At 40.4% G+C, this 21966-nt stretch overlaps 2 protein-coding genes across 10 annotated transcripts in view; one reads left to right on the top strand and one right to left on the bottom strand.

Moving 5' to 3' along the window:
- LOC138746917 (bifunctional apoptosis regulator-like) overlaps window positions 1-7573 on the top strand; it is an 18383-nt gene extending 10810 nt beyond the window's left edge. For all 4 annotated transcript variants that reach the window (XM_069905581.1, XM_069905578.1, XM_069905579.1 and 1 more), the window contains exons 4-8: window positions 1520-1686; window positions 2329-2473; window positions 2743-2919; window positions 5967-6166; window positions 6772-7573. In XM_069905581.1, coding sequence (XP_069761682.1) covers window positions 1520-1686; window positions 2329-2473; window positions 2743-2919; window positions 5967-6166; window positions 6772-6964 — 882 coding nt within the window. In that variant the 3' untranslated portion in view covers window positions 6965-7573. The remainder of the gene's footprint in view (window positions 1-1519; window positions 1687-2328; window positions 2474-2742; window positions 2920-5966; window positions 6167-6771) is intronic.
- LOC138746919 (5'(3')-deoxyribonucleotidase, mitochondrial-like) overlaps window positions 810-21966 on the bottom strand; it is a 22501-nt gene continuing 1344 nt past the window's right edge. For 2 of the 6 annotated variants that reach the window (XM_069905586.1, XM_069905587.1), the window contains exons 2-6: window positions 21069-21353; window positions 16340-16440; window positions 16197-16257; window positions 14270-14384; window positions 8920-10383 (exon numbers count right to left, since the gene is read on the bottom strand). In XM_069905586.1, coding sequence (XP_069761687.1) covers window positions 10244-10383; window positions 14270-14384; window positions 16197-16257; window positions 16340-16440; window positions 21069-21323 — 672 coding nt within the window. In that variant the 5' untranslated portion in view covers window positions 21324-21353 and the 3' untranslated portion in view covers window positions 8920-10243. Of the gene's footprint in view, window positions 8829-8919; window positions 10384-14269; window positions 14385-16196; window positions 16258-16339; window positions 16441-21068; window positions 21354-21966 lie in introns of those variants that run through there. The other 4 variants (XR_011347185.1, XR_011347184.1, XR_011347183.1 and 1 more) reach the window with 4 other exon arrangements.

The raw sequence follows: 21966 nt of genomic DNA, 5'->3' as shown, positions 1-21966 counted from the left end.
AAATAAAAGATGAAAAACATTGACCTTTGAGTTTCAGTGAAATGTTTTTCTCTCTCTCTAAATTGCTGTCTGTGTATCTTCCTGATTTCCAGCATCAATACAATTTTTGCTTTTTAAATTGATTGTTAATTAACCCTCAGCAAAAGATGAATAAGGGATTGGTTTGTGGAGATTTTATTCACTTAACTGTTTCGTCATTTTCAAGTTTTTAGTAGCCTTAACTGCAAATTTTTATTCCTTTATATCTTTTTTTAAGTGTCATTTGGTTTGTGTTTTGCACTTAAATCTATCCAATTTCAGATTTAATTTCATATTTTTATGAGATGTAATGGCAGGGACCCTTTGCAAGGAGACAAAAATAGGATCGTTAATGTTTAACCAACCAACTGTGGGCTAACAAAATATTTTGTTTACTTTGAAATTCTGTGGATGATATTGTCACGAGATGGGCCCATTGGCCCATCGAGTCTGCTCCGCTATTCTCATTATGAGCTGATCCATCTAACCACTCAGCTCCGCTCCCTGGGTTTCTCCCCGTAACTCTTGATGCCCTGACTAATCGAATACCTGCAAATCTCTGCCTTGAATACACCCAAGAACCTCGCTTCCACAGCTGCCTGTGGCAACTAGTTCCACAGAATGGTGACTCTCTAAAGAATTTTTTCCGCATCTGTTTTAAATTCATACCCTTTTTTTCCTGAAATTATGCTCTCTTGTCCTAGAATCCCCTACGATGGGAAACATCCTTGCCACATTTCCTCTTTCCAAGCCTTTGAAAATAACTATATGTGATGTGGTTCTTTCCCCACCACCCTCCCCCCCCCACCCCCCCAATCATCCTGTACTCCAAGTTCAGTCCAAGAGCTGACAATTGTTCCTCATCTACTAACCCTTTCGTTCCTGGTATCATACGAGTCAATCTTTTCTGAACTCTCTCTAATGCCAGCATGTCTTTTCTCAAATACGGCACCTAAAACTACACAATGCTCCAAGTGAGGTCTCACCAGTGTCTTACAGAATCCCAACTTGACATCCCTGCTCTTGTATGCTATCCCTCTCGAAATCAATGCCAACATTGTATATGTCTTCTTCACCACTGGCTCAATCTGTAGGCTGTCCTACTCAAGGAATCTCAAGTCCCTTTGTGCCTCAGAATTTTGAATTTTCTCCCAATCAAAATAATAGCCATCTATTTCTTCTACCAAGGAGCATTACTGTACACTTCCCAACATTGTATTTCATTTAAAAAAGAAAACAAAATCTTGCCAGAGCCTGTCGACTTGGGAGACCTGCTGCAGAGAAAGGTATGGCCTGGCGCGAGACTTGCACCATCTGCCTTGGATTTTCACAGGCCAGTGGAATCCGTGGGAGGTGTGATGCTTTCCAAGTCACAAGTTTGATATTTACCTCGTCCCTATGGAGAGTGGGAGTTGTTAGTAAGCAAAAAAAAGCATATTTGGGATTTCTAGCATGTTTTTTTTTGTTTTGCTTTTGCATTAATAAATTATTTCTTGTGCAGGTGGTACTTCTAGTTTATCTCTGGAGTAGAGAAACTGAACAAGATCTTCTTGTGCACAAACCTGTGACCAAATGGACCCCCAAAGAAGTGACTCTCTGGTTAGAGCAATTGGGTCAATGGGCTACTGTTTACAAAGATAGGTTTCTGGAAGAGGAAGTTAATGGAAGGTGAGGTTTACTTAAATTCATCTGGAGGAGGTCATTTGCTTTATGTAATCGAGGGTACTTCTGAAACCTAACCATTAGAGCAGTTTCTCAAGAATGCTTTAGACTATGTTCCGAAATACTGTCTCCCTTCTCGAATGCACTTCGTGGAATTGAAAAGTAACTTCTCATCCTTTCCAAATACTTGTCAATGGTTATTCACCTTGCGCTCTTCGTGGTGCTTGCAGGACTCGATAGATTTCCTGCATCAGTTTCTATTGGCAAGCCTATGATAACAAATTATACAAAGGTTTATCAATTTATTTCTGTGTTCGTGGATTTCTGAAGATACTTTGTTCCCCAAAGTTTGGCACTTGAATACAATTTTCTAGTTGAAGGAATGTAAATTGAGGAAAATTTGAATGATAAATAGATTTCACTTCATCATACTGATTTATTAAGATTTAATTCAAACTGTTAGACCATTGCAATGAGTGGTATCTTTAAATATCAATGTGAGATTGATTTGGCTAAAGATTTAATCTTTCTTTGGTTGTAAAGAATTTGGAAATTCTGAAAGGGATGATAAATGCAAGTTTTTCTTTTAATTTACATTTATAGTGTAGATCTTGTATTTAAATTTGTTCTTCCATTAAATGTTTTTAGGCTATTGTTGACTCTAAGTGAAGAAGAGTTTGCAAAGCCCCCTTTCAACATTGAAAGAGAACTTCATAGGAAAGCTATTCTAATAGAATTGGAGAATGTAAAAACACTTGGAGTAAAACCCCCCCAGAATCTTTGGGAATATAAGGTAAGTGGGTTTTTTTTATATATATAGAAACATTTGACGTGATGTCTTTTCCCTATCGATGCAATGAATGGTATATTTTTTAAATTTTGTTTGCCTTGATTTTGTTGGCCTATAACTATCATATGGAGTTTTTAATGAGATGTGTAACTGGTCCTCTATTCAGTAATGTATTAATATTTTGTTTCATTTTAAGATATTTGTTCTGATTATCTAAAATAAATTTTTGTTTCTTCTCTGCTTGCTGTGGAATACAAACATTTTTTTTTCAGGCAATGCATGTAGGCAAGTCACTATCTCTGTTGTATGCACTGAAGAGCTCCCCACGGTTGACCATGCTGTATCTCTACCTGTTTGATTACTCAGAAATATTTCTGCCCCTGATCCACACCATTTCTCCCAAGAAGTCTGAGATGACACAGGAAGCAGATATTTTTCGCAAGTACTGGGTAAGCCCTTTGTTACTTGTGTGAAATACGGTAGTTAAGAAAATCTATTTGGTGAAAATGCTAGATGTTCTCATTTGTTCAGTCTACATTCAGTCATGGAAAACTAATACTAATCGAGAAACAAACAATAATTTGGGTATTGTCTGAATCTTGCAAGCTCTTTCCTATCTCAAAACTGTACTAGACTTGCATTTGTGCTCAACATTCAGAATACGAACACTGTGCAGTTCTGTCGCACCAGTCCACAACTCTATTAAGGTTTTATATTTTAACTAGTCATCTTTGGTTTGAGATTGTACAGCCATGCAAGTTTTCCATAGAGAATTGAGTCTCTTCTAAATTCCTACTTTGTTTCAACTCATTACTTAAAGAAATAGCAGTCATTGCCTTGTGTCCGCTCTAGAATGATCAACCTGATTTTCACACCGCAGTCGTACTTCCAACTTTGAATTCGAGTTGGCTAGACACTTGTAGGTGGCACTCTCATCTTTGGCTCAGAGCAGGGGGAGCCAAACCTTTTTGGTTGTGGGCCACATACAGAAAAATATAAAGAGGTATGGGCCAAACAATATAAAGCCTAGCAGTTTTCAGTCAATAAAATTATTTATTTAATTATGCGGCAGCATCTAGTGTTGAAACGAAGAAGTTCGATGGTAGTCAAGTATAGTCGGAGTCAGAAAATCCAGACTGCTCGGGGATTGGGTCAGTCCGGATTTTTTTTGATTTTTCTGGATTATCAGGCAGTACTTTTAAAGTTCAAATTTAAGGAGGAACAAAGAGATGTTCAGATAAATTTTGATGGTTTATTCATAAGCAAATGCAGCAGGCTTCATTTATCAAAATGAGCATTTTTAAAGGAAAAAGTGGTTGCTTGTAGCCGCAGTGGATCTGTGGCATTTCTGCACACAAAAGCCCACTAAATTTAAAAAATTGAATTTTTGTCAAGTCTGGATTCTTGGGTGTTCTGGCATTCAGATTTTTTGGACTTCTATATTTTTCAAAACGGCAGTGGCATCTTGTGTTGAAACTAAGAAGGAGAATGTACATTGCAATTTTTTTAAGAGCCTTCGTTCTAACAGGTCACTTAAAAATGGGCTGCAGTTAGTCTGCGGGTTGTAGTTTGGCCACTTTGGCTCAGAGGGTCTTGGAAATAGAAATACATGATATTCCAGTAGAGTTGAGGTGTGCGTCAGGTGATGTATTACCTGTGGCTCCATCTAACCTCTCTGAAGGTCACATGTAAATGATCTCCTGGCATTATTTCAGAGAAGAGCAGGGAATAATCCTAATCCATTTTCAACATTTTTTTTTTAAATGTTTTTTTCTATCAAATTACTTGAGATCTTGCTGAGTATAGCACATCAATTCAGTTGAAATAATATAGGAAAAGTTATCATTTGTTATATAATGCTTTTGAATTCCAGAATGAATACTATTTGAATTGGTCTCAAGCTCTTTAAGCATTGTCCTCAGTTTTTTAAAAAATTCTGGAATGGACTGCTTCTAGTAAATCCTTGTTTTTCCTGGCTCAGGATCAGCTTTTGTATATTATAAAGTACATTGGGCCTTTCATTCGCCAAGGGCATATCCATCCTTTCTCTTCCCTGCTGCTAAGTTATTGGAAACACATTGTAAAAGGGTGGAAAGGAGGAAACCTGCTTTCATGACTGGAATGAGAGCCAAGTGGTTTGACACTGATGTTGAGAGAACCATTCCGAGAGATTCTTGCCCTGCGCATTGTCCGTCATCACTAAAGGAACTTGCAAAGCTTTAAACATTTTAAACTTCTCGAGCTTCTAAATTAGCTGCATATCAGATACTTCCTGGATGTACTGCCGTGTGGAATTCTCTAGGAGAAGGTCAAGAGTCTCACTTGTGCCTAAGACTAAAAACTGGACTCTAAAAGAAAATGCAGCCCAAACTCTGAGCTCAGTCTTTTAAAAACCCTGATTTTTTTTTTTTAAGCTTTATTCGAGATATCATTCACCTCTCTTGCAGGACTGACATCTCTTTGTTAACTACTGCTTTTTTTTCCTGCTCTTGTTCAGTTCTAACCTTGGAGTTTGTTGTCAAGTGTGGACTAAATGCATTTTCGGAAGAATGTATCCCATCATAGTGATGCAAGAAGCTGGATGGTGATTTGATTCACTAAATCTTTTGCATCTGCAAAGTCATGATTGTTGTGTGCTCCTTTTGAATAATCCCACTTTATGATTCTGTGGATTTCACCACAAGAATTTGATCTGAAATTAAGGCACCAGGAATGCTCTTTACATTCTGGTCATGGTAGATTATAAATATATTGACTGCATATTGTCATTTGTATTAATAAAAAAAATTGAAATAACAAAAACTCATTCTAAATTAACTACCTGTTGTACCTTTCAACATTCACACTGACTTTATTACCATTCCCATTGTGAATTTGAAGACTAATATTTCTCTCCACAATTCTCTGATTGCAGCTTGGTGATCTGGCCTGATAAGCCCCAACCAATAGTCACAAGAAATCTTACGAAACACAAAAGTATGCAAACACTGTGATTGCAATTAAAACCACAGAAATGCAGGAGAAAATCAGCAGGTATCCTTGAAGCAGGGCTCAGGCCCGAATTGTCAGTTATATAACTTTACCTCCAATGGTCGCTGCGAGGCTTGCTGAATTCCTCCCGCATTTTTGTATTTTCGCTAGAAATTTAAATCTTCCATTTAACCATTCCCTTGACTGGCAGATTGACTTCCCCTTTCTTTACGAGTTTCGCTTCCAATGGAACCACTATTTGCCCTGAAGTGACAAACGAGATAAATGCTGGGGGCGATGTAACTACATTCATTCTTCAAACATTAATTTCTGATTTGATTGTTAAAGCAGAACCTAATTGTTGTACTCCCTGTCCACCATTATTTTGTGTTTTTTTTTTAAAAAATTGGTTGACAAAATTCTTCTCTGAATTAATCGCTTGAGAAATTAAGTTTGAAATTCCACTTGTCATATGAAATTTTTTTACTCAATCATGCAATTACTTTGAAATTCTTTCTCTTCAAAGTCTGATGACATCAGCTTGAAGCAGTGGGCCGAATTCCTTGTGAAATACTCCCTGATACCATATCAGTTGATTGCTGAATTTGCTTGGGATTGGTTGGACGTGCACTACTGGACATCACGTTTTATAATTGTAAATGCAATGCTTCTGTCTGTCCTGGAAGGGTTTGCATTCTGGAAACTTTGGTCAAGAGGAGGATTCAGGTAACTCTTTTGCACATTGAATACATTGCTGAATTTTGGATGGAATTTCTAGTCAAAAATACCTTTTATTCCAGTGGTTCTCAACCTTTTTCTTTCCACTCACGTACCAAGTATTCCCTATGCCATGTGCTCTGATTAGTAAGCGATTGCTTCAGGTGATATGTGAGTGGGAAGAAAAAGTTTGAAAACCACTGTTTTAATCGTGCCTAATTGACTCGTTATGTGGACGGTTTCAGAACTCCAAAGGAAATGGGCCAATGACAATTTTTCACAAGTAAAATATTTTGGATTGGAGCAGTGATTCTCAATCTTCCCTTCCCACTCACATACCACGTTAAGCCATCCCTTACCAATCACAGCACTTTTGGCATCGGGGTTATTCAAGGTGGAATGTGAGTTTTTTTTAAAAAAATGGTTGGCCACCCCTGGCCAAGACTTTTGAATGAATCAGACAATTTTTACAGCTCCGTTTAAACTTTGAACTGAGCTTTAAAAATCAATTTTTTTGTCCATTAATTTTGTAACACATTTCAAACCTTTCAAGTATTCTAACTTTTTTTTTATACCCATAGAATATGAGAATAATTTGAAATGTTCTCCTCTAGGACGATCCCTCAGAAAATGTGGAGCCATTTCTGGAAAATTTCAAGCCAAGGAATCCTTGTTGCTATAATGTGGCCGATAATTCCTCATTTTGTTTGTGACTGCCTATTTTATTGGGCTTTGTACTTCAATCCCATCATAAATATCGACTTGGTCGTCAAAGAAGTGCGCCGTTTGGAAACTGAACATTTGTGACTGATGTGGTACTGTCACATTACATGCTCAAAGCAACCAATTGGAGTTCAAATATAAAGTGTTCATATTTGTAAATAATGTTTTTCCACATTGCAGTTAGATACTGCAGTAAAACATTCAGAAATGACTATAACTGAAATTTTAAGAATTAAAGTAGCCAATATTATGTAAAGAGACAAAACAATTTGCTCCAGTTAACTATGGATGGATTATTATTATTCAGTAAATGTACGGTTCAGTCTTCACTGATACTATTGGCTTTGAATACCAATTTGCATACATTTTTAATTTCTACATTTCTCAAAATTTTCCATGCAAACCATTCCAAAGCAATTACTTTTTTCCCCCCACCGGTAACTCAGTAAGACTTGTGATCCCACAAAACCGCGTGCCACTAATCTTCACGTCACTGCAGGTCACTTAGTTTTCACGTCACTTAGTATATCCTGATTCATCGTTCAAAGTGTGGCTATTGCAGGAAAGGTTACAGCTGATATTTTAGAACCTGTCTTCATAATTTATTTCCAGTTGATTTGAACTTTTGAAATTGTATAAGAAATCTGTGAATTTTTGTAATTGTTTTTGCTGAATAAACTATTTTTTTCATTTCTTCATGGTCAATCATACTGGAATAACACATTGTTAAATTGAAATAACTGACATGTGAATGATGATCCACAACCTTGTTTCTTCCAGTGATAAATCTGTTGGCTTCCAGAAGAAATTAAATGGGAGTTTTTTTAAAAAAAAAGTTTGTACTTTAAGCACCAATTGATATTCAAAATTGACGTTCAAATCCATCTCTTACTTCTTGGAGCACGCCTGTTGTCTCAGCTTTTCCATATTCATCAGTATTCTTGAGATCATGCATTTGGTCTGTATCCATTTATACTCTTCCTATCCAATTATCTGTCCAAATCTTTTGAATATTGTATTCGTAGCTGTTTCTCCTCAGATCCCTCTTGTATCTCTTCCCTCTCACCTTAAAACCTGTTCCCTCTAGTTCTAGAATGGTCTCCCTCAGCAAATGATTGAGTATTGACTTTATCCATGGCCCTTGTTTTCACCTCACCTAACATTGTATTTTTATGTAGTGGGTAGGAGAGTAGTACGGAAGAAACAAAAACTTCACAGGGAAGGGGGGCATCACTGAGAAAAGATGCTCTTGGCGAAGAAAGACTCAGCCCATCCGAACTTCAACCCTCCTGTCCCAGCAACATCATGGTGATTCTCCCTTCCAACTCGTTGGATCTCTTTCTTTTTGAAACCTCATGTCTCTAAATATATACTCAGTACTTTAATAGACGTAGATTCCTTTCTTTAAAAAAAAATGTTTTGGATGTCACTCCATAGAGTAAACAGTGAATCTCGAGCCAGGTCTGCTAAATACAACAATCGCGGAGAGATCCAGCAAGCTTTCAGAAGGCACGACTCAAGAGAATGAAAACGCAAAGAAACTGCATTATATCTATTAACAAAGAACAGTAGGAGAGACTTAAGAGGCTAAATGAGGGCAGGAAAGGAGAAGGTCCCCCCAAATATTTCTGAGCTGCAAAATACCAGGGATGCATGTGATACTGTAGCAGGCCGCGCAGTTAGACGGGCCGAATTGTCGCACCCGTCGTCCAACCCAAGGTGGCCCCCCTCACCAGTACGTGTAGACTAAGGGAACTCCCTGCTTCCAGGCGGTGTCCTGCTGGCCCGAAGAGTGAGCCGGCCACGCGCTGACGTCACTTCCCGGAAGCCGGCACACGTCACTTCCTGGAAGCCGGCATCCCAACGCAGTGACTTCAAGCCACGAAATCAGTTCCCTGGTTCACCCTCGCACCCACCGGCTGGATGTCTCTTTAGTCCGTGGCAGGAGCTACAATATGATAGAAAGCCGATGAAAATGAACGGGACTACATCAAGTAGAATCATGACCACCAATTTTAAATATAATCATAACTACTTGGTATTTAAAAGTCCCTTTTATTCAAATCATTGAAAATTAAGTGGCTTCCATATTTAAATCTCTACTAATATTTTACCAACTGTTGAGACAGCAGTTTCAAAATTTACCAGTGAGACAAAAAAAACAAGGTGCCTTGCTTCATCTCATGAGTACAGTCACAATATTGTGCATGCTCGCATTATCCATTGTTAAAAAAACCCACTGATGATCATCTGCTTTTATGACTATCAGGAATTCCATACAATGCCACTGTTAAAGAGTGCAAGGTAAAATACCTAAATAACATTTTAAATAATCTGGTTGCAGATTTAAATATACTTGCATTTTAGCTGCCATTATTAGCTGAATTTTTGAGGCCAAAAGTGGTTTCTATTTTCTTTGCACGCCCATTGCAAAGATCAGTTAAGAACAAAGGAAATAGGAGCTGACAAGTCAAATAGTAAACTGTGCCAGATTTAAAGGTAAACATTTATCTGAGCGTTTCAATTCTTCAGTCTGGAAAATCTCTGAGCACTTGAAACAGTCAGCTGGTGAGCAGTGAGAGGGGTCATCTGTTTGACAGATGTTCTGTCAAGCTAAAATATCTGTGACGTTAAAATGGGTTAACCCAAAAGCGGAACAATGTCCTGGGAAATTTCTTGCTCTGGATGCAAATATTGCCTCGGGACTCTGAACAAGTTGGGCTTATCAGGGATTTCAGCTACCATAGTTTAGACAGCAAGGGTTAAAAGGTTTTGTATGTAGCACCACCGTCATCAATGGTAAATGCAATCCCTGATAAAAGTGCATTATGCTATCGCATACAAAAAGAAAACAGATCATGAATTCTCTCCATCGATCAATGGTACCATTTCTCACTATACAGCAGTGAAACCCAAAATCCCCACAAGTTCTATCCAACATTGAAATGCAGGATACCTTAGTTCATTTTTGCAGTTTCCTTATTCAATATCTATCAAGTATTCCTGGATCTGGTTCAATTTCTCACCTGCAACATATTACACAACACAGATCGACGACTGAAGATTATGGAAGATTCCCAACAGCAATGTAGTGAAGAATTTTTGCTGGGAGATACAATGGAAGTAATTTCTATTTTGGGTACCAACCAAACCTGCACTATCCCCTGTTTAATGGCTCTTTGATTGAAATGTACCCCAACCTCCCTTCAAAAATTATCTGATATCCACAGAAACTAGGTCTTCTTATGTACTTGCAGTCCAAATAACCTTCCTGGTTTGTTAATTGATCATCAATCACATTGTTTGCTTTCAGCATCAAGCAATTGGGTTTCACAGTTCCATGGCAAGGCCACAAGCAGATGATCACTGCCGCTTGCTGTCCAGGATTTGTTTCCAATCATCAGCCCAAGAGTTCAGCCGTCTTTTCGGGGGCCTCAGTTGCATGTGTATATTATGACAGGCAGAGAAAAGTACGTGCTCCCACTTAGGAAAGGATTCCGTACCTACAAAACACAACGAGCAATACCAGTGACATTCAAGGCTCTCCAAGTTATTGTAGAACCATTACAAACAGCACAGGGGCCACAATCCCACAAGTCAATTACTTCTGAGAGCCAGAGGTAAACAGCTGGAGGTTCGGGGGTGGGGGGCTGGAAGAGGACAAGTGGCAGCAAGTAGAATTCTCATGATCCCAAAAGCTCTGCTTTCAATGCATGAAATGGTCTTGTGATTGTATATTTGCAGAACACAATATTTCAGTAGGACTTGCAGAGTCATGGAGATACAGCAGCAAAACAAGCCCTTTGGCCTTTTCTCCGTGCCAACCATCTATCCAGTGCTGGATTAACAGGCCTTGCATTTTTAAGGGCCCTGCACTAGATGCGTGCTGACTTGCTCTGTAACTTTATGTCCTACAAATTATGAACAATTAACTGGGTGTTAAACATTTTCGTTTTCCTCTTTGTTCAGTGGCTATGAGATACCATCCTCCCATAGTCTGTATTAATAACCCCGATTAAAAGTGATCATTTAAAGTTAGCAATTTTAGCCTTTTAATCAGGGCTATTAACTGACTATGGTATCTCAATACCACTGCACCATTTGTTGATTCTCAACTTGTGAAATGAATGGAAATTGAACAAAATTATTGAGGCACACTTCTAGACCTAATACTTTTGACATTTGAACTGGCTACCTACATACAATTAATGCCATCAGTGTTATACAATGGCTGTTTGGGTTTGGGGCGGAATTGATGGGAAACATGAAAGCTTAAAGGGGTGCTAGCAAAAATGATTGCAACCTTTCATCAAGGATGTAATCACTGAATAGAAAGTGATAATTTTGTTAAGAATAATCAAGGCTATTTCAATTTTACCAAAACGAAGGACTTGCAGGGTCAGTGTCAGAAACTCTCTCCGATGGGGGGGGGGGGGGGGGGGAGTAATGACACTGTCATATTTCTCCTTCATTGCGCATGTGCCAGCCAGCACAATTTAGGGCCCCTTTATAATATATGCTACAGGCCCTGCAGTACCTGAATCCACTCACGCTCATCCCACATTAATCCCATTTTTAAAAAAATTCTCGCATTCTCATCAACTCTCGCCAGGTCCAACTCAACTACACACCAGGGGCAATTTACAGTGTCCAATTAACCTCTCAAAACACGTCTTTAGGATGGGGGGAACCATACAGTCAAAGGGAGAACATGCAAAATCCGCACAGGAGTCAGGTTTGAACACAGGTCTCCAGCGCTGTGAGACAGCAACCCTACTTGAGGCACCTCATTGCTGCATTACAACACTTGCATACAAATCAGCTTCCAGCTAATATGAATGGATGTGAATCTGAATAACTTGCATCTGTTAATTCCAAATTTATTAATGATAATTTTCTGTCTGCACCTACCACCCCCCACCCCCTCAAATTCATTTCCAATGAGCAGCTATCTTCTCCCACCTTGTCCTTAGTGGAGGGACAATCTCTGCATCTCAAGGCCCTTTCATTACACTTAATGGGCAGCAGTAACTCCTCTTGATCTGCAGACCACTTGCCTTCAGGTATTTCAGTGGTTTGGCCCCTCGCACACCATTTGTGGTGTACAGCCACCAGAAGTGACGTGGGAAGTAACCTTCTCTTGCTGGAGATGGAAAATATTTGGTTTAGCATTTGAACTGATAGCATCTGGATCACAACAAAGAGAACTCTCACAAAATTGAAGGTGATGTTCAAATACCAGATGTTAACAGCTCGGTTTTTGATCAGAGGTTGAAAAGGTTCGCCAGCGCCTCTACTTTGTGAGGTGTGAAGAGATTCGGCATATCACCAAAGACTCTCGAAAACTTCTCCAAGTGTACTGTGGAGAGCATTCAGGCTGGTTGCATCACTGTCTGGTACGGAGGAGCCAACGCTCAGGACAAAAAATACTCCGAGAGGGTTGTTAACTCAGCCTGCGACATCACGGGCACCACTCCACCATCGAGGACATTGAGAAAGAAAGCAGCCTCTATTTTCAAGGACACCCCCACCACCACCACCCAGGCCATACCTGCTTCACTCTGCCTCCATTGAGAAAAAGGTGTAGGAGGCTGAAGACGAGTACCCAGCAGCACAAAGACAGCTTCTTCCCCGCTGCCATCAGACTCATACATGATCAATTAATCACAGGCTCTGCTTTTCTTTGACTTTTTCTTGCACTATTTATTATTTTGAAAAGTGGTTTATAGAAATCTTTGTACTGATATGCTGCATAACAACAAATGTGTCATGTTAGAACCATAGAACATTACACTATACGGCCCTTCGAGTTTGTGCCAGACCATTTTTCTGCCAGGTCCCACTGACCTGCACCCAGACCATAGCCCTCCATAACCCACCCATCCACGTACCTGTCCTAATTCTTCCTAAATGTTAAAATTGTGTTCCCATTCACGACTTCACCTGGCTTATTCCAGATTCTCATCACTCTGTGAAGAGGTTTCCCCCTAAACTTTTCCCCTTTTGTTCTTAACCCACATCCTCTGGTTTGTATCTCATCCACCCTCAGTGGAAAAAGCCTACCTACATTTACTGTCTATCCCCCTCATAATTTTAAATACCTCTATCAAATCTCCCTTCATTCTTCTTCGCTCCAGGGAATAAATCCTAACCCGTTTAGCCTTTCCCTATAATTCAGTTCCTGAAGTCCAGGTGACGTTCTAGTAAATATTCTCTGCCCTCTTTCAAGTTTATTGATAACTTTCCTGTAGTAATGTTCATGACAATAAATTCTGATTCTAAAAAAGAATTGGAATATCATACAAGAAAGATGCAATTGCACTAGATGAGATTCACAGAGATGTTGTCAGAAATGGAAAACTGCAGTCAGGAACAAGACGTGAGAGACTAGCGTTGCTTTCTTTGGAAGAAAGGAGGTTAATGGTAGTCTTAATTTAAAATTGTTAGGGGCCCGAACAGAGTAAATTAGAAGGATCTATTTCCTTAGCATTTAAGTCATAAACTAGCTGGAAAAGATCTAAACTACAGGCAGTCTCTGGGTTATGTAAGGGTCCCATTCCTGAGAACTGTCTGTAGTGTTATTAAGACAGAAGTCCGATGTCCATTTTCTAAAATACCCCATAGCATATCGCTCAACATCCACTTGCTATAATTAATTGAATAATAACTAACTCTACCTGTAATTAAATTATTGGTATACCAGAAACGGGCAGCACAGTTGGCACAATGTCTTTACAGCGCCAGTGATCCGGACCGGTCCTGGGTTAAAATTCTGTGCTGTCTGTAAGGAGTTTGTATGTTCTCCCTGTTTCTGTGTGGACTTTCCCTGGGGGCTCTGGTTTCCTTCCATCCTTCAAAACCGTACTGGGAAGTAGGTTAATGGGGTGTAAAGTGGGGAGCAGGGATTGAGCAGTATGTCTAAATTTTTAAAAAATGCAGTCATTAATTAATACCATGAAATCTTTTATGAAACTTATTAGTAGTTTGGAAAATGCTTTATAAACGTTCAGGAGATTTTCCTAGTTAGGTTCCATGTAATCCAGGAAGTCCCTGTGATTGGTCGAGTAATTGGAGCAAATTTGTTACCTACTGCCTGAAAGTAATGAGAAGACACTTTCATCTCGTTTACAGAGTACTTGTTTTGTATTTCAAGTTGTATACCCTGCAGACCTGTCGACCAAGAGCCTGGAAGGTGGGATTAGGTTGGGCTGTTTGAATCCAACCAGTGTTGACATGATGGGCAGAATGACAAAATGGCTGCAACTCAACCCAAACTCTAACTTTAATCATTAAGTTATATGACTGTCAGGTTTTCATCTAAAGAATTCCCAGTTTGTTGTTAACTTCCACTGAACTTCTGATGGAATTTCTTCATACAATGAAGGTTACCTGATATATCTGGTTTGTCATCAATCAGCACATTGCCTAATATCAATGTTTTATCCCGTGTCAGGACCATCAGCTCCAGAAACTCTTTCCCAAGGTGTTTCTCGACCCAGGCGTACTGTGAAAACATTGTCAACATCCTGTTTAATTCTTATCTCACCATTAAAAGGGCACCAGGACACAAGGAGTAACAAATTTTAATACTTTCTTTTGGCCATTTAAAAAAAAATTCCCTTTAGTTACACAGGAACCAACACTGTTTTATACCACTGAAAAACTTTACGCCCTACTCTCCGTAAAACTACCTCCTTTTTTTATCCCCACTCTGTGTTTCTCCAGCATTTCTGTAAACGCATCTGAGCCATGATTACTCTTTGTAGTAGCAACCTAAATATTCTAAATCTTTTACATGGCAGCAAGTTTAGCACAACACTTTTATAACACAGGCGATTGGGGTTCGAATCCTGAGCAGTCTGTAAGGAGTTTTTACGTTCTCACCATGTCTGTCTGGATTTCCTCCAGGTGTTCTGGTTTCCTCCTACCCTTCATAACATACTGGGGTTGTAGCTGGGCAGCACAGGCTTGTGGGCTGAAATGGCCTGTTACCATAGTGTACGAATAAATTTAAATACAACTTCTCTGCTCTGCATTCATCTCCCTATAGATGAATCACAGTACTTTCTCTGTGGCCTCATTAACCTGTGTCGCTGTATTGAATGGTGTGCATCCCCAGAAAACTCAATCCCTCATTCCCCATTTCACTTGCCAATGAATAACTAGCCTACTCATTCTTCTTAACAGCATAATCCACCTTATATTTATCCAGTGAAGTTTATTTGAACAATATAAACAAACAATTCTCCACCTTCTTTTGGCTATGCCACCCCCCCCATCTCTGCTCAAAGTTTATAGTCCCCTTCCCCGTAACTCAGTCAAGTTTAGTTGTTTTTTTCCAACCTACCAACTATATTTTAAAAAAGTATTTTAGACCCCAGGTGGGCAGTACTATATGGCTCCTGTTGAGAATGGCAAAAAAAGGAAAGTTTTTGATCTCCTTTTCCTTTACATATCTCTTCAGCATGCTGCTTTTTGCTGAATTCTTTTGCTCCGATTATTACAAAATGTTAGTTACTTACTTAAGCACCAAATGCTTATCAAGGACAAAGGTATACAGAATTCAACTAACAAATGTGTAAATCTATTCTTTTTGAACTGTTTTTTCCCTCAAACATTACAGTTCAGTTTCTCTTTGAAAACAGTATTTTTCTTTCAAGTGCTTGGTGCTACATTCTATTTTTTACCTCCCTGTTGGATCCATACCATAAATGCCAGCGTTTTGGATGATCCTTGAAACTTAAAAATGTCACCTCAAAATCAGTGGTCGCCTTGTACGCAGAGTACAAAATCCGAACCTTGACACCACTGCCACCTTCCTGCCGGCTCCGACACAAGCTTAGTTATCAATGAAGTCTTAGCACTTCACGTGGGGTCCATCTGACTACCATCAGGCTTGAAACAACCTGCTACAGAGCTGGTGGCTTATTTTAAAATACGCTCATAAAAGTAAAACCTTTACAGGGTAATTTGGTATTAAAATATCGTGATACTATCACTCCACTGGTCAGTGGCAGTACTAGACTTTTGTTTGGGGGGGGGGTCATCCTTTACAAAGGGCATAGCTCAAAACCATTTTGGGTGGTATTAAAATATTGAGATTTTTAAATGGCGATAAGTGCCATATTTTGGGGTCATCTTATACAAAGGGTATCACTCAAAGGTTACATTTCAAGTGGAAATTCTGTGGTTGTCCAATATAGAGTCGTCCTATAGAACGGCCTATACTGTATGTAGGTCAACATTTATATTTCAGTGTGTCTCAGTAATTATTGATGTGCTTGCCAGGTTGATCTTTTTTTATTTAATAACTCACTTTTTCGAAAGGACAGTGGTCGTACTTCTTTATCGGGCTGGTGCAGATGAACACATCGGTGCTGTGGAAAAGAAGCAGAAGGTCACTGTGCAGATCCGGCCAAGTCCTGCAAGAATCAGAAGAGCGTCGGAGACCTGACTCACTTTTTCATGTTGGCCATCTCTTTCACGGCCTCCACTGCACCAGGAAGGGGATCAAGTTCAATGAAGAAGTTCTTTGACTCCCATATACTTATTGCCTTCTCCTGTGCGTTTTTAAAAAAATGCAAGAATATTACAATTAGAAAAAAGCATCCAACAGGCAAGACATTTGCCATTAAATTCATTGCAGAGCACTGTACTGCAAAAGATAGGAGACAACCAACAAATTAAGCATAACGATTCTACAGCCAAAACTGCCCCTCATCACAAATATGTAAAACTGAATTAAAACCAGGGGAAAAAATGGCAGGCGCTGTAAATCTGAAATAAAAACAGAAAATGCTAAAAGAATTCTGCAGATCAGGCAGCGCCAAAGTTAATGTTTCAGATCAAAGACCTTTCATCAAAACTCTTCTTACAAAGGGTCTTTGACCCCGAACATGAACTCCTTCTCTTTCCCCAGATGCCTCCTGACTTGCTGAGTTATTCCAGGATTTTCTATTTTATATAAAACAAAATTTGAATCCTCAGGATGCTGAGTACATGATCTTGCTTACATTATTCTGTAAGAATATAGTTGATGTTATTTTAGATACAAGTTGAATTGTGCAAGTAAGTTGGAAAAACAAACATGAGAAAAATACATTTACTTTTGCTTGTCAATACATGTTAGGATATGAAACAACCACTATTTGCTTGACATGGTTGCATTCTTGGTGGTGAGCTAGAAAGTTGTGGGCTCAAGTCCCCCTCCAACTCATCAACGTAATGTAGTCTTGCATTCTGACCTGTCCTGGATGTGTTTTAATGGAGGTGACTGGAATGTTATGAAGTGACGTAATATTTTGCTTCTCTTATGACTAGGAATAATGACGAACCAATTTCAAACTTCCCTATTTTTTTTTTTAAACCTATTTGCTTAAAACCGCCAGTTGTTTGAATCCCAGATAGAAGGGGTTTTACTGTATACCTCAATGAAGTCTCCTCTCAGCCATCTCTGTTCCAAAGGGAAGATGCCCAGTTTTTATTCACCAATATTTTCCTGTCCTGTCAATATCTTTGTAAATTTCTCCTGCAATATCTACACTTTTCTGTAATCCAGTGGCCAGAACGGTGTGGCCTAACATAGTCCGAGCAAAATCTCTTGCTCTTATATTTTATGCTCCAGCCATTAAAAAAAAGAATCCCATACGACTTTTAAACTTGCAACCCACTCAAAAACTGGGCAGGACACGCAATAGGAAGTAACAGGCAACCAACATTTTGGATCTGGGCCCTTCATCAGGAATTTTAACTTTTTAAACTTTCTTTACTGATCCTCCTTGCTACTGGATGTATGTTCCCCAGTCCTTGTGTTCTTCCATGCACCATAGCTTGAGAAAAATTGTCATTGGCCCATTTCCTTTGGAGTTTTGAAACTGTGCACATAACAAGTCAATTAGGGATGATTAAAGCAGTGGTTTTCAAACTTTTTCTTTCCACCCATATACCACCTTCAGCAATCCCTTACTAATCACAGAGCACCGATGGCATAGGGATTACTTAAAGCGGGATGTGAGTGGAAAGATAAAGGTTGAGAACCACTGCTTTAGTGGAAGAAAAAGCTTGAAGCCTTTTCAATTATTTAAAAGCTGCACCTGCAGCTTTATCGATAAATTCGACTTAAAGACAGTCTTAGGAATGAATCTTGTACGTAACCTTCTGTCCCTGCAAATTTCCACTCCTGATCTGTCCCCATAGATGGTCCTGCACTCTGACTGCTTCAACAACTGCACAATTTAGAACAAGTTCCCTGAATTTCCTTCTCTTGCCATCTCACCCTTTACTTCCAAACCTTTTCTCCTGCACACGGTCTTTAGTGGTTCTAAACTCTCCATCTACTCTGATTTTATTCCTCCACTCCAAATACTCCAAGATGTCATTACAGAATTTGAAATGAAAAAATAATGTAGTAATACAGGCGGTAACGGGCTCTTTTGGTCCATGAGCCCAGGCTGCCCAATGACACCTAATCGACCAACAACTCCGGTACGTTTTGAAGGGTGGGAGGAAGACCAAATTCCTAGAGGAAACCCTCACAACCATGGGGAGAACGTGGAAACTCCTTACAGATAATACTGGATTTGAACCCAGGTTGCTGGTACTGTAACAGCACTGCACTAATCACTATGCCGTCCTCTACACAAGAAGCCCTGCATGTGCCAAGGCAGCACAATTAAAAAGAAAACCCACACAAGGCAAAAAGGTGAACAAAAGTTCATGAAATCAACTGATTTGAAAGAGATTTTATCTGTTAGTAAATTGAAAACAAAACCGCAGAGTCTGGAAATCTGAGATAAAATTGGAAAAACCCTAGCCAGCTTGACCGCATCTACGGAAAGAAAAACAAGAGTTTCAGGCTAATCTCTAATCGTTCTCAGTTCTGATGAAAGGTCTTCAACCTGACGTGTTAGCTGTGTTTCTCTTTCTGCCGATGCTGCCTGGAGCTGAAGAGTGTTCCAATATTTCCTGCTTCTCTTTCTTCTATTTATCGACTTCCCCTCATAGTGAAGTATCTTTTAGACGATGGTAATTTTGTTACGACTGTGACAAAAGTACCATATAATCTATTCCTCCTGTCAAAAAAAAGTAACAGTGGAGAGATTATGAATGTTGTAAAAGCACAATGCTGGAGAAACCCAGCTGGTCAAACAGCATACTTTATGACAAAGGTAAAAGTACAGCTATGCATCGACGCGTCCGGATTACATTCTCGAAGTGGGGATGCAAATCGATTTGGGCTTAAGTCGATCATTAGAGGTGAAATAAACTCATCCAAGCTCCCAACACCTGACCGTGGATCCTCACCCCAGCTGCACGCTGATCAGAGCTCCCGACATCCTGACTGCCCACCCACCTGGGATCCCGGTGCCCTGACCACGGATCCTCGATAACCCAATGTACTGGCCAGACTCTCTTCTAGCTCCTTGACGCCCGCCCATCCAAGCATCCTCGCCCCGTCACCCCAACTGCACAACTCAGCCACCCGGACACCAACGCCCCGGCCACAGACTCTCTCCTAGGCCCCTCGACTCATTGGCCAACATACCTCGGACGTATTTGTGATCGGATGTTACTCAATCAGGCTCAAGTCGAAGCGTGGCTGTATTTTACCAATGCTTCGGGCTTGAGCCCTTCATCAAGGTAACTGGCTGTGGAGTCCGGGTGAGTACATGGTCGTAGAGCTTGAGAACAGCAGGGATGACAGATGGGGAGCACTGAGAGGGAATCCCACAGAACTTTCTTCAGAAAGCAAAGGAGAACTACTTCATCAGGACAGCATCCCTTGAAGAGATTTTACAAATTTTTGCAGTAGATAGGAGTAAAACACAGAAGTCTGCAGACACTGTGATTGTGGTACAAACACAATGCTGAAGGAACTCAGCAGGTCAAATGTGTACCTCATCAAGGGCTCAAACCCAAAACAGTGGTTATGCATCTTTATCTTTACTATATAAAGTACACTTTGTTTCAATATAACATTACTACTAATCCAGCTTCCCAAACGTAGGTTTCAGTTGAAAAAATGTCGTGATCTGACCATTGAGTTAGTGAGTGTTTTTAAGCTATTCTCCATAGCCATGGTGAACACTTTAAACCATGGGATATTAAGGTTCAGATTTTATACTTGATGGTTTTGGGGTGACATTTTTAAGGTTCAAATTCAATCTTATTCACCAATTTAAAAAAAAAACTTGTGACTATCTGTAAGGAGAAAAAAACTGGTGCTTCATTCTCCTCAGGTGCTGCCTGTCCCACCCTATACATTTTATTTCAGATTTTCAGCATCTGTGTTATTTTTGATCATTAATGACTAATTCTTGTCCTTTTTTTACATTGCTACAAGCCCATAAACAATTTGAATGAGGACACGGCAGATTAAGATTTAATTTTTAATTTAGTAACAGGCCCACGAGCCTGTGCCACCCAATTAACCTACAAGCCCTAGTACGTTTTGAAAGGTCGGAGGAGATCCATGCAGACTCAGGGAAAGTACAAACTCCTTACAGACAGCGCAGGATTCAAACCCAAGTCCCGATCACTGACATTATAACAGCATTGCGCTAACCGCTACGGTAACCAGGCTACCTCTGGATACCATTCTGAAGAGGTGAGATCTGTTCAATTTGTGAATGGGCCAGCTGATTGCAATTGAAAAAGAAACGATGGAGAAACTTGGCTGGTCTTGCAGTGTCCATAGGAGGTAATGTTTCCAGCCTGAAACCTTCATCAGAGTATAAGCAAGGAGCAGGAAGGCTTCAGAATACTGACTGAAGACTGGCAGGGAGAGGAGTCCGAACCAACAGAAGGTATTAATTGGATGCAAGTGGAAAGGTAAGAACTGATTTTGGCTCTGTGAAAGGAGACAGAGGGAAGGGGGGTGGGAAGAGGGGGTTGGTTTAACAAAAAACAGAGAAGTTGATGTTAATGCCACCCACACCCGGACGGAAGATGAGGTGCTGTTCCTCCAATTTGCAGATGGCCTCAGTCTGGCAGTGCAAGAGACGGACTGGCAAGGGATTGGAATGGGGAATTGCAATGGGTGGCCACTGGGAGATCCACACTATTGTGGCATGTAGAGATGTCAAGGAGAGCAGCGGATGCAGTGGACGGACCCCTGCAGATTCACAAGCTGGCAAGGAGTGTTTGGGGCCCCGAGGCCGTGCACACTTCCAGCCAACCTTGCACTTACACACAGGTCGGCCTGAAGTTGTCCATACTGTGCCGAAACCCAGAAACCTCTGCGATCCGCCAGCTCAACGCACGGCTCCGCTGGGTACGTGTCCTTGTACTTTCGCAGAAAGCCGCCCTCAAAGTCAGCCAGCACCCCGTCCATGTCCAGCAGCACTCGCAGCCGCCTGCTCTCGCCAAGCGACCTGGCCCCTGCGCCAAACAGCAGCCGGCTCCCCGCACTCCGGAGAGCTGCCAACCTCCTTCCGAATAGCATGCCGGCGTGCAACCAGCTTAAAATAGCCTTCTGCATTCAGTCAGAGAGGAGAAAGAGAGAGAGAGAGAGAAATGTAAATACATTATTCAGCCACTTGTCATTAATGGAGCAATATTCCTCGGCTTAAGTGTCCTGGTTCCTTGCAGGGTGACGGCATGACCTCGGGAGCTCATTTCTCCACCATCTCCCCCCACCCCACCTCCAAAAAACCTCCTTGCTCTCCGGAAATCCACTTTTCAAACAGCGAACCCAGCCTGTGCAAGCGGGATCCCCCTCCCGAGGAAGGAGCCTTTATTTCCAAGTGCGAATGTTGCAAACAATATCAAAGCATCGGACACAAACAATGTCGCATTTGTCTTTACACTTGATCGCGAACGGGAAAATAATCCGGTTTGAACATTGCAGAAACGTATTGTCCAAGCCACAAAAAAAAAATCGAAATAGATTCAAACAGACAGCGAGGTTACATTTGTGTAAAAAAAAAAACAAAGCTGGAGAAACTCGGTCAAACAGTGTACTTTATCTGGCAAACCAACGTTTCAGGCTTGAGCCTTTCATCACGTGGCAGACTAGAAGGGCCGAAGGACCTCTTTCTGTGCTGTCATCTTCTAAACTTTTTTCTTTCCACCCACTTAACACCTTA

This window comes from Narcine bancroftii, chromosome 12 (genome assembly GCF_036971445.1).
Source record: "Narcine bancroftii isolate sNarBan1 chromosome 12, sNarBan1.hap1, whole genome shotgun sequence".
Taxonomy (NCBI): Eukaryota; Metazoa; Chordata; class Chondrichthyes; order Torpediniformes; family Narcinidae; genus Narcine; species Narcine bancroftii.
Note: the sequence above shows the minus strand (reverse complement) of the source record. Positions and strands in the feature narration are given on the sequence as shown.